The sequence below is a fragment of the Misgurnus anguillicaudatus genome, chromosome 4 (assembly GCF_027580225.2).
Source record: "Misgurnus anguillicaudatus chromosome 4, ASM2758022v2, whole genome shotgun sequence".
NCBI classification, from domain to species: Eukaryota; Metazoa; Chordata; class Actinopteri; order Cypriniformes; family Cobitidae; genus Misgurnus; species Misgurnus anguillicaudatus.
This window is the reverse complement of record NC_073340.2, coordinates 35,224,949-35,240,695: the sequence shown is the minus strand read 5'-3', so window position 1 is coordinate 35,240,695 and position 15,747 is coordinate 35,224,949. Positions and strand designations below refer to the sequence as shown.

The 15,747-nt window shown below is 38.4% G+C and overlaps 1 protein-coding gene and 1 long non-coding RNA gene across 7 annotated transcripts in view; both read left to right on the top strand.

Moving 5' to 3' along the window:
- LOC129421345 (uncharacterized) overlaps positions 1-15,747 on the top strand; it is a 183,855-nt gene that overhangs the window by 14,086 nt on the left and 154,022 nt on the right. For 3 of the 6 annotated variants that reach the window (XR_012369342.1, XM_073867198.1, XM_073867201.1), the window contains exon 1: positions 15,447-15,741. The exons of 1 other annotated variant lie outside the window; for it this stretch is intronic. Coding sequence is in view for 3 of the 5 variants with exons in the window: in XM_073867198.1 (XP_073723299.1) it covers positions 15,704-15,741 (38 nt within the window). In the remaining 2 variants the exon portion in view is untranslated. Of the gene's footprint in view, positions 1-15,446; positions 15,742-15,747 lie in introns of those variants that run through there. 2 more of the 6 variants (XM_073867199.1, XR_012369344.1) reach the window with 2 other exon arrangements.
- LOC129423325 (uncharacterized) lies at positions 11,206-14,987 on the top strand. Its single transcript, XR_012369340.1, has 4 exons — positions 11,206-11,794; positions 12,302-12,366; positions 12,494-12,592; positions 14,560-14,987. It is a non-coding gene; the product is annotated as an uncharacterized lncRNA (long non-coding RNA).

The window sequence follows — 15,747 nt, the reverse complement described above, 5'->3', positions numbered from 1 at the left end:
ACAAGAGAGCAGATTTTCATGTCCTTACACTGCAGATAAACCCATGACAACAAAATTTAAATTCTATTTACAAACCACATGTGGAGCAAAGACAACATACTTCAGTGTGAACATAACAGGTACAGTTTGTCAGCTTTAATATTGTTTATAATGAAATTAATCCACATTTGTTCATCTAATCATGAATTTATTAACAGTGATTTTTAAATCTGTTTACAGATGCTTTTGACACAAGTATTCATTTATTCAATAACTATTACTCGCTGATTGTTGAATTCATGTCAGATTGAGTATACATGTCATTAAAGGGATAGTTCACCTAAAAATGTAAATGTTCTCATAACTGACATAAATGTACTAACTCTCATGTTGTTACAAAACTGTATAAATTCCTTTATTCTGGAGAACATGAAGGCAGATATTTTGAGGAATGTTTGTATCCAATCTGTTTATGAGCCCCATTCACTTCCATAGTATTCTTTTTTACTAAAAAAAGTGAATGGGGCTCATGATCGGTTCGGTTTGATTTAGTTGTCATTAAAGCAACAACTTCATTAAAAAACTTTCAGTACCAAATATCTACTACATTTCATGGTAAATGCTCAGTTAAAGAGCCACTATTATCTGATTCACTATTTTACATTTCCTTTGGTGTGCAAGTGTGCGTTAGTACATCTTAACAATATGCAAAGTTCACAAAGTCTACGATGACGCAAATTATCGTCTCCAACTGAAATATGTTTTCTTCATATTCAATTTTCAATTAACCCTTTTACTCTCCCTTTTATAATTTTATAACAGTATATAAACATTGTTCATGTTATATAAATCTTAAATCAACAGCAAATACATGGCATGGTTGGTTTTACATTGATACAGCATAAAGATTGTGTTTTTGAATAATAGTATAGTTATTATTTACTGGCAAGTTTACTAAAGGATTAATAACACATTAGAAAATAAGCAATACATTTATTTGGGAAACGTTATGGTTAGAGTGATCAAAACTATAAGTTAGCAAATAGCAATAAGTTGTTTAATTCATTTAATTTCTTATTCATTTAATAAAATACATGTTTTTATTGAGTTGTTGTATACAGTTAATATCATCTGTTCTTTTGCAGATATCACAATTAAGTGTGAAGATGTGACTGCACTTGTGGGAGATAAAATAAATCTTGCCTGCACAGTCTCTTATCTGAACAAAGGATGCTGTGTGAAGATGTACAAGTTTATTAATACAGTAGCAGCAGATGATGATCCAACAATCTGTAGAGAGGACTTCAGACATGATTCCTGTATAGCAGAGAGCAGATATTCATGTACTTACACTGCAAATAAAACCATGACAGCAACATTAAAATTCTTTTTGCAAACCAACTGTGGACCACACACAACATCATTCACTGCAAATGTAGCAGGTAGTTTAACTTCTATTAAAACATTACAAAACATTGTTTGTAATGAAATATATTTTCATCATGAATTTATTAACAGTGATTTTAAAATCTGTTTACAGGTGCTGTTAAAGTTGACACAGGTCAATCTTCAGAGGAACCTCCTGTCCAAACAACAGGTATTAACTTATTCAAGTAATCATTGATCACAGATTAATCAATTATTTTTAAGAGTTTTAAATGCTTAACAACGTCCAATATAGCAACCAATGTGTAACTATTCAAAGCAGAGTTTATAGATATTGAGATAATTTAATCACATGATTCATATATGCAGTACTGAAGAGATCCAATCTAAAACACTGAGATTGCAATGTCATAATCATGTTTAAATGCACATCTAAATTTATTTTAGATAAAACAACGATTGCCGTCATCATTTGTGTCTTGAGCTGTTTCGTCATTGTGATCGTGGCATTGATTCTCTGGAAGAGACGGAAGACGTCTAGATCTCCACAGGATTATAATATGGCTGCACGTGAAAATAACATCAACGAACATTCAGATAGAGAAACAATGTAACAACAGCATCACATCAAGCTAATATTTATGTTGCAGGAATATGAGTCTTTGATTGTGGACTAAAGCTCCGTTTTCTGTTTTATATTTCTGTGAAATATGATTGTTACTGATCTGTTTTATCAGATAGTATTGTATATATACAGCTTAAATGTAAAATGACTTGTAGTTTTTTCTGCATATTTTTATGTTAAAGAAAATCATTTTAAAATCAACACTTGGCCTGTATAAACTTATTAAGATGCACAGACCAAACTATGTTTGCTTGTATTTCTCTAATTCATTCAATGCTTTATTCTTTGCATTTGGTGTTGGTAATGTTAACATCTGTTTTTGAGACTTTCTGCATCTTCAAACTAATTTTAATATAATGTACTGAAATGTTTCTCATGATTATATTGCCTAACTGCAGTTTTTTTTTTTACAAAGTTTATTTATATACTCTATAATGATTGATGTCTGATCTTTTTTATCAGTCTAAAGTTTTATTGTATTATAAATGTATCACATGTGATGAATAACTGCTGAATGTATTGTTTGTATTCTGAAGTTTCTCTGCTGATGCTCTTCACTTATCCCATAAAGTAAATAAGAGATAAACAGAAAATTGGTGAAATTAAAAAAAAACATTAGTTATGCATAACATTTATATACACTTACCTAAAGGATTATTAGGAACACCTGTTCAATTTCTCATTAATGCAATTATCTAATCAACCAATCACATGGCAGTTGCTTCAATGCATTTAGTGGTGACCCTGGTGGATCTGGCAAAGCTTCATAGAAAAAATTATTTCCAAAAGAGCGTCACCAACGTCTCTCAAATACCTCACTCAAATAGTGCAGCTGGGCATAAAGCCTATTGGATAGACCCAAAACCAATCACAGCGATAAAGGAAATGACGTATGCAGAGCTATATCAGACTTTTGCCGGATCCAGTCGGTAAGACAGCGATAACATCTTTGTTTAGATATGAAGGCTTCGAGTGTTGTTCTTTGCTCGTGTTTTAACAAAAAGGAATCGCTTAAAACAGACGCAAAAGAGTGATGTTCCACAGCGCCATCCATCTTTGTAATGTACAAAATCTGCTTCACCGCCGCTGCGGTGTCATCATCGTGTATAGCCCACCCCAACTTTTGTGATTGGTGCCGCGATTTCTCGGCATTAGAAATGGGCTTGATTTGCCTCTTTGCAAGACTACTTGCAGAGCAAATCTAAATTTGCCAGTTGTCTGGGTTTTCCCAGTGCTACCATGATGGAGTAATGCAAGCCACATGTTTGTCAGTGCTGGTGTGTATATTGCTGCTTTTGACCGAGAGAGTGTATATTGGTTGATTGATTTAATATGTTTAACACTGATAAAATAGTGTTAGCTAAGCTAACTGTATGCAATGGGTTTCATAAGATTTGTAATACAAGATGTCTAAATTTTAACCTCACACAAAGCACAGAGACCAAAGCAGAAATATTTTCATTCAGGGCCTCATAAATCTGTCCTGCCTGAGGTCTCTCAGACTACTGGACATGAAGTGTGGAAGAGAAAGAAAAACATAATGAGACCAGATGTAAATACCAATCTGAAGTGATCATTATCCCTGTTTCCTTTAAAGATCAAATCTCTTGATGTAAACTCTGAAAGGGAGCTGCCGCTTGTCTCATGTTGCTGTTAAAAATACACTTGGAGAAGATAGCAATGAAAACAATGTCATTTTTTTCTTTATTTAGAGCGACTAGGAACTAGGAAAGTGGTAACAGTTATAACTAGACAAAGCTCTTTACAGATTGACTCCAGAGCTCAAAATTATTACTCCTGGCACTGATCTCTGTATTATTTGCCATAAGTTTCTGCTGGTCTGGTGAAATCTGAGTCCTATTTTGCTCATGCTGTGTGTTATTCTCAGTTTTTTTATCTAAACACCAGATGAGCATTGAGCAGAATATTGATGAACCCAAAGACTTCAGATGGTCTTGGTTGGTAGGTTTAAGAGTAAGTAAACAGAGGTAACTTTTGGGTTATGTTAGTAACCATAGCAACTGATTCTTTCGGGATAACGTGCTCCGCAGCAAGGGCCTGTACTATGAAGGTGGTTGAACAAACTCATGGTTACAGGATTAGATTCCAGTTGACAAAACCAAAACAATATAATCAGGCTTTATTGGTTTCATTGAGTGGCTTATTAACTTTCTCTGTCAACTCTGGCTTTGATCATTATGATTACTCCACGCGTGTGCACATAAAAAAGTGATGTCAGTGCCAATCAACCAATTGCATTTACAATGGAAATATCAAGGTCCGTATATCTTTCTGAGGAGAAGCAAGAAATCATTATTCAAAATATGACAAATTTTCATTTTACAAGACTTTATTAAGTTAAAAAAATATCTTTGGTGTCCCTAGAGTATGTATGTGATGTTCTAACTCAAAATACCATATAGATAATTTATTATAAATTTTCCCACTTTGTAGGTATGAGAAAAATTGTGTCATTTTTGGGGTGTGTCCTTTAAAATGGAAATGAGCTGATCTCTGCACTAAATGGCAGTGCCGTGGTTGGACAGTGCAGCTTAAGGGGCGGTATTATTATAATAAGTTCCCCTTCTGACATCACAAGGGAAGCCACATTTCAATTACTTATTTTTTCACGTATTTTAAGTTTGCAGAGAATGGTTTACCAACACTAAGTTACTGGGATGATCTTTTATACATTTTCTAGGTTAATAGAGGAACTGGGGATCTAATTATAGCACTTTAACATGGAAAAAGTCTGATTTTCATGACATAATAATTATAATACATAATATAATATAATATAATATAATATAATATAATATAATATAATATAATATAATATAATATAATATAATATAATATAATATAATATAATATAAATATTTATATGCATGCATGGAATGTAATTTGTGTGTGACTGTGTGCTACCATATACCAAAATATATCATGGTATAAGTAAGATGATCCTTTTAGATGCATCCCCAACTCCAAATGTTCTTGGCAGCAGACCGAGACAAAATCTGCTGCCAAGAAAAATATAAAAACATAAATCAAAGTGGTCAGTATTAACAACCGATTTGTTTTGTTTGTGATGCTGCCAACAGGAAAATTAGTAAGAAAAACTGTGGGGGGGGGCATTCACCTCTTCCAAAATGTACTGTTGGTGAGGAGTTGGCTCTCAGTAGCAACAAAGGACCGCAAGTTATGGATGGGATCCAAGGTGCTGTATCGTCTGACCCTGGTGCTCGCCTCTCTAAGCAATTGATGCTGGGTATGTGTGCACTGCATTACTACTACTTATTTAAAAGTTTACCACATGGCTGACTATTCTACAGTAGATGGAAATACAGTGATCCAGTTGAAGCCAGCACACAAAGTTTCCCACACAGATGTAAGTATGAAGTAGACAGAAAACTATGAACAAAAACTATTTATAGAAGTTCATGCTTCGCACTGACCTATTTTTTTTAGATTGAGGCAAATAATGAAGACAATCTGTCTGTGTGTTCAGAGACAGTTGCTTAGGCGATTTCATGGGCCATTTCATTGTTTCACACATTTTAATGTTCTACACATTTCTTTCTTTGTAAGATTTGTCCCAACCTGCCACATAAACTGAGGTCTCAAACGTCATGGTGGGAAGGAATGTAAAAATGGTAATGCTTTAAACCAGGGGTGTCAAACTCAAAGCCCAAAAGCCCACTGGACAAACACGGCCCGCCCCCTCATTTTATCTGGCCCGCCACAGCTTACAAATGGTTTTATTGTTATTTAAATGATTATAAAATAGAATACAAATAAAAAATATTAAAAAGTTTTGTTTAATGCAGTAAACACCCTGCATTTATTTTTTAGCGGCCGCCAAAACAAATGTTTGTCCTGACAGTGTCTTTTTTGTTCCTTTAATGTAATTAAAGGAAAACACCACCGTTTTTTAATATTTTGCTATGTTCTTACCTCAACTTAGACTTAATGAATACATATCTATCTTTATTCAATGCATGCACTTGATGTTTTTACAGCGCGTTGTGAATGTGTTAGCATTTAGCCTAGCCCCATTCATTCCTTAGGATCCAAACAGGGATGAATTTAGAAGCCACCAAACACTTCCATGTTTTTTCTCTATTTAAAGACTGTTACATGAGTAAGTATGGTGGCACAAAATAAAACGGGGAGATTTTTTAAGCAGATAAAAATATTTTTATCTGCTTAATTGAATTAATGGGGCTAGGCTAAATGCTAACACATTAACAACGCGCTGTACAAAGATAAGTGGACACATTGAATAAAGATGTATTCATTTGTTTAAGTTGAGGTAAAAACATAGTAAAATATTGAAAAACTGTAGTGTTTTTGTCACGGAGTGACTTAGGGCGGAACCAAAAATGGAGAGGAGAGGTTCCGCCCGGACCAAATTTTTTAAACACCCGTTTACTTCCTGGTTCTCCATGGCAACTACACCAAGGCTTAATTCATCACAGGTGCACAAATGAGCGAGCGATCATTAACTGGGCGGTCCCTATGATTGATAGGGAGATAAAAGGTGAGCTGAAGAAGCAGTAAGGGCGGCGATTTCGGGCGAGTCAACTTCTGCCTTAGGCAGCACAACAACCACCAGCCGCTGAAGAGACTGCAGGCCCCGCTGATCCGGGAACCGCTAGGCAGCGGGCGGAAAGAGTGCGGGGCTGGTCTGGGAGAAAGGACGGCGTGGTTGGTCGTAGGAAGTTGAAGTGTTTGTGCTGAGTTGTTGCGAGAGGAGATAACGGTGGACAAGTGTTGGAGACCTGTAAGAAAGAGAACATCGTTTGAGACAACAAACGGGTGAGCATTGGAAACTTTGAATCTGTTTTGAACATTGGATTACCGCTGTGTGTGGACAACAGTCCGGGCGAATCGCACCTATCGTGTTGACAACACTCTCTAGGTACTCCTAGAGAGGGAGGAGCCGACGATTGTGGATCAACCGAGCCGTGAGTAATCTCAGATACGATGACGACTGCACAACATTAAAGGAGTGTGTGTTTTGCCTTCTTAGCGGCCCCACCGAATGTGAAGCGGGTGGGTGAGCCGGGAGTCGAGGTGCTGATCAGAGACAACAGAGCCGTGAGTAACCTCACATACGTGCATATGACGACTGTACCACATTAAAGGAGTGTGTGTTTCACCTTCTTAGCGGGCCCACTAAGTGTGAATCAGGTGGGCGAGCCGGGAATCGAGCGTGTGAACAGAGACAACGGAGCCGTGAGTAATCTCAGATATGTGTATATGACGACTGCACAACATTAAGGGAGTGTGTGTTTTGCCCTCTTAGCGGCCCCACCGAGTGTGAAGCGGGTGGGCGAGCCGGGAGTCGAGTGTGTTGAACAGAGACAACGGAGCCGTGAGTAATCTCAGATATGTGCATATGACGATCGTACAATATCGAAGGAGTGTGTGCTTTGTCGTCTTATCGGCCCCACCAAGTGTGAAGCGGGTGGGCGAGCCGGGATTCAAGTGTGTCTACAGGCAGTGGCCAGCGAAGCCTCCGAGCTTGGTTGGGACCTCGTCAGCATAACCAATAAGATCTCCCTCCCCTTGTCCAGCGCTGGTTTGTGCCAACGGAAGAGAACAGACCATATTCATTCACTAGAGTGTGTGCTGTGTAGTGCCTGAGTGATCGTCTGACGTGAGTAGACTAAGCTTGCAGTGTGGTGTCGTGTCCTTGACGTCTGTTCTTCTTAGGAAAAGACCAGTGCCTGTAGAATCCCCTGGGAGTCGCTACATTGCCGTAGGCAACATTCCATTTTGTCGCTGGCTTCGCTCTGTGTGCACCAGTTATGATCCTGACAAGATCTTCATCTGCCCTGCTATCCCCAGATCTCCTGGAACTAGGCTTCTCCCTCTCCAACGCCCCCTGGCCCGTAGTTCCCCCTGAGGGAGAGAGAAGTTTTTAGATTCCCTTTCCATTTCCCCTTTTCTGATTTTAATTAATTTAAGTAAAGTTTCCCTTTAAATATTTCACTCATCTCTTGTTTGTCTGGTCATTGGGGTGCTTTGGGGACCTCCTCGAGGTGGAACTTTGGTAAGAGCGTGACTCACGTAGTCCGTGGTCCGCTCAGGCCCGTGACATTTTCTTTAAAGGAGTGATAATATTGATGACTGCAGGAGAGAACGAGCAGAGAGCCCAGCACCTGCGCACTCTCCAAACTGAGCACAGTGGCCGTTTCTCAATCCAACAGCTGCAGCCTCCTGAGGTCGCATTTCTAGACTGCATACGTTATAAAGACTGTCTATTAACAATTATAAAGTTGCCTTTTATTTTTAGTTAATAGTAAATTGTTGTAATATGCTCAAGACTTGCGAATGTAATGCTCAGTTAACTTGAATAAACCAGTCATGATGACATATAGTAGGGTAGTGTCACAGGGTGACTATTGAAGGGCGGAACCAAAAGTGGCAGAGATTGGTTCCGCCTGAAGATGGTTTCCGCCCGGACCCGATTTCTAATCATTTGTACTTCCTGGTCTCCCTGACAATGTAGATTAGGGGTAAACGAGCAACAGGTGTGGCGAATTAAGCTGGCAACTCATGATTGGAGGAGGGAATAGAGACAAGACACATAAAAAGGTCCAAAGAAGCACAAACGAGAAGAGTTGTTTTCGGACGTGTGCTCCTTTCTGCCTAGGGCAGTCCAAACCCCACGCTCCGTCCCTGGAGGAGCCGGAGGGCGCCGTTGATCCGCGAAGCGCTTATAGCGAAAGGAAAGAGTGCGGCAGCCAAGAGAGGCGAAAAGGACGGAGCTGGGAGAGAGTTAAAGGAGCATTACACCGGAGTGTGCTTCTCTGTTGTGCTGTGTTCGGCTGCGTTGTAGGCTGGTGTGTGACGAAGCCATTCCCTTGGGAAAAAGAAGTGGAAGACTATAAATCGTTCCAGCTAGGAGGAATTCATATTGAAGGTGACTGGGTGAAAAGGAAATCGATGTATTACGCAACTGGGTAAAGGAGGATAAACAGTATGGATTCGCTGATATGCTGACATGTGAGTAACGTACAAACATTGAGAAGGAGGAATTGTTTGAAGTGTGTTGTGAGTGTTATTATATAGCGTCGGCCCCACTGGTGAAAGAAGTGTGGGTGAGCCGATGGACGCATAGTGGGAACGGACAAAAGATCCACGATAAACCCTAACCACCTTTCCTTTGTGTTGGAAATCACGCCCGACGAGCCGCATGGGAAACCTGGGACCAAGCAGGCCATATCCTTAGTTCACGAAGTGTGTGTGTGCGATGCTGTGGGTGAGTCTTGACTTTTATTTTGTGTATGTACACTAAAGCTTGCAGTGCAGTGCTTTAAAGATAGAGGCTGCCCTAGCCCAGAGACCCCGTGTGAGAGCAACAACACGTCGAGTATTGACCAGTGCAAGCGAGGGGAAACAACTACTAGGATCTTCAGTGTGACCAGTTTAACCATCGCCGAACCTGAGAGAGGGCGGTGGTGAAACACATTGTGTACCAGAGTGAGTAATCTACGTGTATTTACCGTTTGGGCCGAAGGCCATTGCTGTGTGCAGCTATTCATATTAACCACCTGTGTGCGAAGCCTCTTCAGAAAGTTCGCCCCTGCTCAGCATCCCTGGGACCAGAAAAGAGAGGGAGAGCTAGGGAAGCGTTCGGCCCCGCATGCCCTGTCCGCCGTGGCCCTGTAAGTCCACCGCCCCCGGGGGAAGCGTTGGGTGAGGTATGATATCCCGAGTGCCCATGAAGTATAACTTACCTCTGCTTTCAGCACGCCTGTGAAGAGACACGAAAAGCCCCAGTCTGTGTATCATGTATGCCTATTGAGTATAACTTACCTCTGCTTTCAGCACACCTGTGAAGAGACATGGAAAGCCCCAGTCTGTGTATCACGTATGCCTATTGAGTATAACTTACCTCTGCTTTCAGCACGCCTGTGAAGAGACATGGAAAACCCCAGTCTGTGTATCACGTATGCCTATTGAGTATAACTTACCTCTGCTTTTAGCACGCATGTGAAGAGACACGAAAAGCCCCAGTCTGTGTACCACGTATGCATATAAAGTATAACCTATGCTTTCAGCACGCCTGTGAAGAGGCACGAAAAGCCCCAGTCTGTGTATCATGTATGCATATGAAGTGTAACTTACCTCAGCTTTCAGCATGTCTGTGAAGAGAGATGAAAAGCCCCTACACAGGGGTTCCATTCCCTGCGTCCCACAGGGTCCAGTCCTGGGAACAAGGAGAAGAGTTGTTTTAATTTGCCTTTCCCCCTTTTCCCTTTATTTTTAATATTTAAATAAAGATTTATTTTAAACGTAGTTTACTCTGTCTATCTGGTCATTGGGGTGGCTTTGGGAACCTCCTCGAGGTGGAAACTAGAAAGGGGCGTGACCCTTTGGCAATCTCGGGTCCGCTCCGACTTGTGTGACAGTAGACTGGTTTCCATACATGCCTGTAGGTATAATTTCGTGATATAGGGTTGGAGACATAGGCACAGTTGAGAAACCTTAAATAACTTGTGCGCAGCAAACACAAGTTGTGATTTTTGCTGTGCATATGCGTATTAGTGTCCTCTTTGATCGTGGGAAATTTGAACCATGGACGCATCTCCGATCCAAAGATTTTCCACTTCACCATGCACACTCCACGATGAATAGCTTATTGTCCTTATGTGACTGTTAAACCTAACTGATATCATCACAAACGTTATTCTGAAAAACTGGCATATTTCATGGCATTGTGTAATGCATGGTTATTGCAAAATCTACAGAAATGCATAAAATAATTGAGAAAGTGACACCCAAATCAGTTTTTTCCTTTGTTGGTTACTGTTAATTTTGACATTGTAATTGTAAGTGTTGTTACTGGAATATGTTTCCATTTGTACTGTTGCAATATCTTGAAGTTCATGAAATATCTTGTTCCTGTTTTATACATTTTAACCAGTGCTAATTAAAATAAAATGAATGAATTTTAATGGATTAATAAACAAACATGTTGCCCAATTGTTATTTTTTTATTTGTCTTTATTTATTTATTTGCAATGAACGGTTAGTTACCTTTACATCATTAATAATGGGTGTCTCAACTGTACCACATATATAGGTACAATTGAGACAACGTTGAGACAAAAGCACTTTATTTTTATGAGCTAATTGTGGAAATATCAGGGAAATATAAACTACGTATGGGTATTGATTGATATCTTAGTCTACAACCCAGCAAGCAATAGCCGTCATTTCAACGTCTCGTTTCAGTATAGACCCGATATAGCCGGGCTGTGCCTTGCCCATATCTAGCCCAAATAAACTTTAATTTGGTTACATGTGGTTTTTGACAAAATAATTTGTGAGATGTATGCTATTTCATCATGTAAGCAAAGTTAACAGCGATTACAAGGTTTGTTTAATTTCTTTAAAGTGTTTTATGCACCGTCGTACATAGCCACTATTTAGCTCATAAATAGACCGACTACGAACAAACCATGTTTAGCCCAGAATAACCTTGAATTTAATAAAATTTTGTTTTTGCCAAAATAACTTGCAAGATGTATGATATTTCATCAGGCATGCAAAGACACCAGTGAATTCAAGATGTTTGGTTTTATTTATCTTATCTGAATATCTGCTGTCACGCATAACATTCATTATTGATATACAAAATCCAGTTACAACTCCGAACCGCTAGATGGCAGCTGCAGTACACAAACACGAGGCCAAATCTCGCGAGAAAGATTTCCGGTGTTTGAAAATCAACAACACCAACCAGCGAGCAGCCAAGAGGAAAGCAATCTTCCACACTCGTTTGGTCTTGTAAGTGTTTTTTATTATTTTATTTTACATGTGTTTAAAATGTATTTACTTTATTTGTTGTTGGAATCGCGACATTCTTGCGGGTAACTTTACGTTAAAGTAAGTAACCCATGTTTTATAAAACCTAAACAGTACAACCTGCAATGTAATAAAATAGTGGAGGTAAATGAGTCTATGTAACGTTACACTGAAGATTTACATAAGTGATTTGTAGGCTGCTTTTTAGTAACAGCAGTAACTTAGCTAAGTTATCACTGTGTTGCTTACATACAGTAATGTAGGCAGTTATGCTTTACAATTATCTATACACAGATAGATTGTGGGGGAAAGCTATTTTTCCATATGGATTTAACTCACAGGCCTTCAGTTTGTTGGAAAAAAGATTTTTATTGTGTTAGTGAGGGAAAACTTGCAGGTCAGTGGGCATTAGCCTTAAAGGTTGGTAAACACTTGTACACTGAAGCATACAATACTGTACAATTACTGACATAGGCATGTGCTATTCAGGCGTCAAAGCTGTGTGAAACTGGAGGGAGAAACTTGAGAGACCGTGCCGGAAGAATGCTGGACAGGTAAATTCTATAAACATGCAATATTAATAAGACATTGTGGTGTCAACGCAGTCCTTCATGTGGTCACAAAAAATCAAAAATATATGTAAGTCTGCAAATGTTAATGACATTATCTTTTGTATTTTAGAGTTCCATAAAATTCATTAATTTCAAAGTTCAACATGAATGGTGGTGGTCCACTGCAGAAGCAAGCATTTGAAAAAACATCAGTTCTCAGTTATTAAAGGTAAGTGTGTTTGTATGTAGTTTTAGGCTGAATGGTGTTTCACAAAATAATACTTTTAATATGACATTAGGCTATGTGAGGTGTAATTGACGACAGTCCGGTACTGCCTTAATATTTTCTAAATATTAAAAGCCCCAGATTAAATTACTCTTTGCCGATACAACAGTTAACTCACCCATACAATATTGTTTAGTTGTTTTATGTCCATAAGATTGTATTGTGAATATTTTATGCTTGGCATCTTAAAGGAATAGTCTACCCTTTTGCCATATTAAACTATGTTATTACCTCAACCTAGACGAATTAATACATACCTATCTTTTTTCAATGCGTGCACTGCACAGTGTGTTGTTAATGTGTTCGCATTTAGCCTAGCCCCATTCATTCCTATGGTACCAAAAAAAAGTTTTATTTTGTGGCACCATACTTACTGGTATAACTCCTCATGTAACATTCTTTAAATAGGGAAAACACTGAAGTGTTTGGTGGCTTCCCTGTTTGGTACCATAGGAATGAATGGGTCTAGGCTAAATGCTAACACATTCACGACGCGCTATACAGTACACGCATTGAAAAAAGATAGATATGTATTAATTTGTCTAAGTTGAGGTAATAACATAGTTTAATATGGCAAAAGGGTAGACTATTCCTTTAAAGGGCAGGGTATTTGATTTTGAAAAATACTAACTTTAGCCTACACGCACCAACCAGAAGCACACTCCTATCTCATTATCCAGTAAGACTGACAAAGTGAATAACATTACCAAAATAACCAACATAAACAACTGTTTTTTATCCGAATTAAATGCAGCACGTTTAGAAATTTGAAAAGATAAATATCATTGCACTAATTCGTAAAGGAACACAAACTACATAAGCAACATGTTTCATTAAAATACAATCTGAATCCATCAAAATAGAATCACACTGCATACCTACCTTTCCAAAAGAAACACTTCAACGACCCTTTCAGACCTGTAGCTGTTTCCATCTTGCGGAAAAGCAGTGAAGTTACCAATGTTAATTTGGGTTTTTGCTCTTTGCTCATCCAGATGTTTTTTTTTTTTTGTTGTTTCAAAATGTTTTTCGTTTTGTAGCTCCTGTGTCAATTCAGCAGGAAAGTTTATTCGATTCTCCCTATTTTTACAGAGCGTGAACAGGGTGTGAAGTGGCATGCAAAACACGTTCACAGAAGAGGGGCAAAAATTTAATGCGTCCAATTAGGCATGGGCCGGAATGAGATTCTGGATGATAACCATAAGCAAAAATACCACGGTGTTACGGTATTGCCATTGTGACACTAAAATGTGTTATTTTCAAATGTCTGCGTATTAAAACATCAACTTTTCAACTGGACACAATACATTTTATTTTTAAACAACAAACAACATTTATGCCAGTTTAAAATAAAGCCTTTAAATGATAATATTCTTTCAGTTGTAAATGTAAACATGAATTCAATTACATGATTTAATTCACTTGTGTAAACACAGTTCATACATTGAAAACGGTATGTGGTTTTTAAAACCTTGACTCTGAAAATCTCGGTATACCTTTAAACCGGTAACTGGCCCATGTCCAAATATTGCATTCGGTCGGGGTTCAATGATTTGTTGAATGTTTTTTGGTCCTACGCCTTTTACAGATGACACAAATATATAAAAATACACATTCAAACAACTTAACATAGTGATTGCTATCAAGACTTGAGGAGACTTTTAACCAGCATAACTAAAATGTTTCTGGATCAAAATCAGATACCCTGCCTTTAAGCCTCTTTTGCTAGTTCCAGAATGTCATTAAACACAAGCAGAGAAACATGCACTTGTGTTTGTAGTAATGAGAACGATATGATTACTGTTGTTGACCTGTCAATATTTATATATGACTTTTTCCAAAGAGAATGACTATCACATTTAATATAAAGCAAAAATACTTGTCTCATGCATTCTTTTCATATTTGGCAGATGCTGTGTTGAACAACTTCCCAGCAGCAACAGAACTGGAAGGGAAGGATGCAATGGGGGCATTTCAAACAGGCACCAGGGAGGACGGGGGGGGGGGGGGGTATAGAAATTACTACAATTAATAAGTTGAAGTGAACTGAAGATAGTTTGTTAATGTTTAGATGTTATTTCATTTTTAAAATTTTATTTTGTTATTTATGCTTTTATTTTGTTAGTGTTTTTATTCTTTTTGTTAAAAGTAGTTTTTCATTTTGTCTTATCTGAATTTCTATTGTATTAACAATATTTCTTGTAATAAATTGCATGATTACATGTTTATGAGAACCTTTTTTAATGGATTAAAAAGAATTCTTTAGCCATTCTTTTGTTGTTTATTAGACACACACGTGTAGTCATTTAATAGCCGTCTATTTAACGTCTAGTCTATTCTTGGGCTATGATAGACGTCTACTAGATTTTCACTGACAGCCCAAAATTAGCCTTTTATTAGCCTAGACCCACATTCACCGTCTATTAGACGTATATATGTAGACGTTTAGTAGCCGTCTATTTGATGACTAGTCTATTCTTGGGCTATGATAGACGTCTACTAGATTTTCACTGACAGCCCAAAATTAGCCTTGTTTTAGCCTAGACGTCAGGGGGGTGTTTAGACGGCTACTAGACGTCTATTAGCCGCAAAATTGCTTGCTGGGAAGCTAATGTCATGTGGCATGTCATGTGGAAGTTCTATTTTGTGTGAAAAATCAAAATGAAAAAGTGTCTCAACTGTACCCAGTCTACCCCATGCACCCTGCACATATGCGACACGCAGGCATCCGCCTTTGGATTGAGAAACGGCCAGTATCTGCAGTATCACCCTCTCTCTCTCTCTCTCTCTCTCTCTCTCTCTCTCTCTCTCTCTCGGTCCCGCGCGCTCATGCGCGTATTGATCAAAAATGGATACAGGACGGTAAAAGGTCGCAGCAAGACCATATCATATCGTAGCGAGGAAATGTTTTCCGTCTCGTTTACACAAATGTTTTGCGATGTCCAACTGGGATTTATAGCTACACAACGCGTGTATATTTCCGCTAAATAGGCGAACCGATTTATTTTAATGAACGACTGAAACATTGAAACTGATCTATACAACACTGAGCTTATGAGACGTATTTCTGTCAATCAGTCACTCAAAGCCAGGTAAAA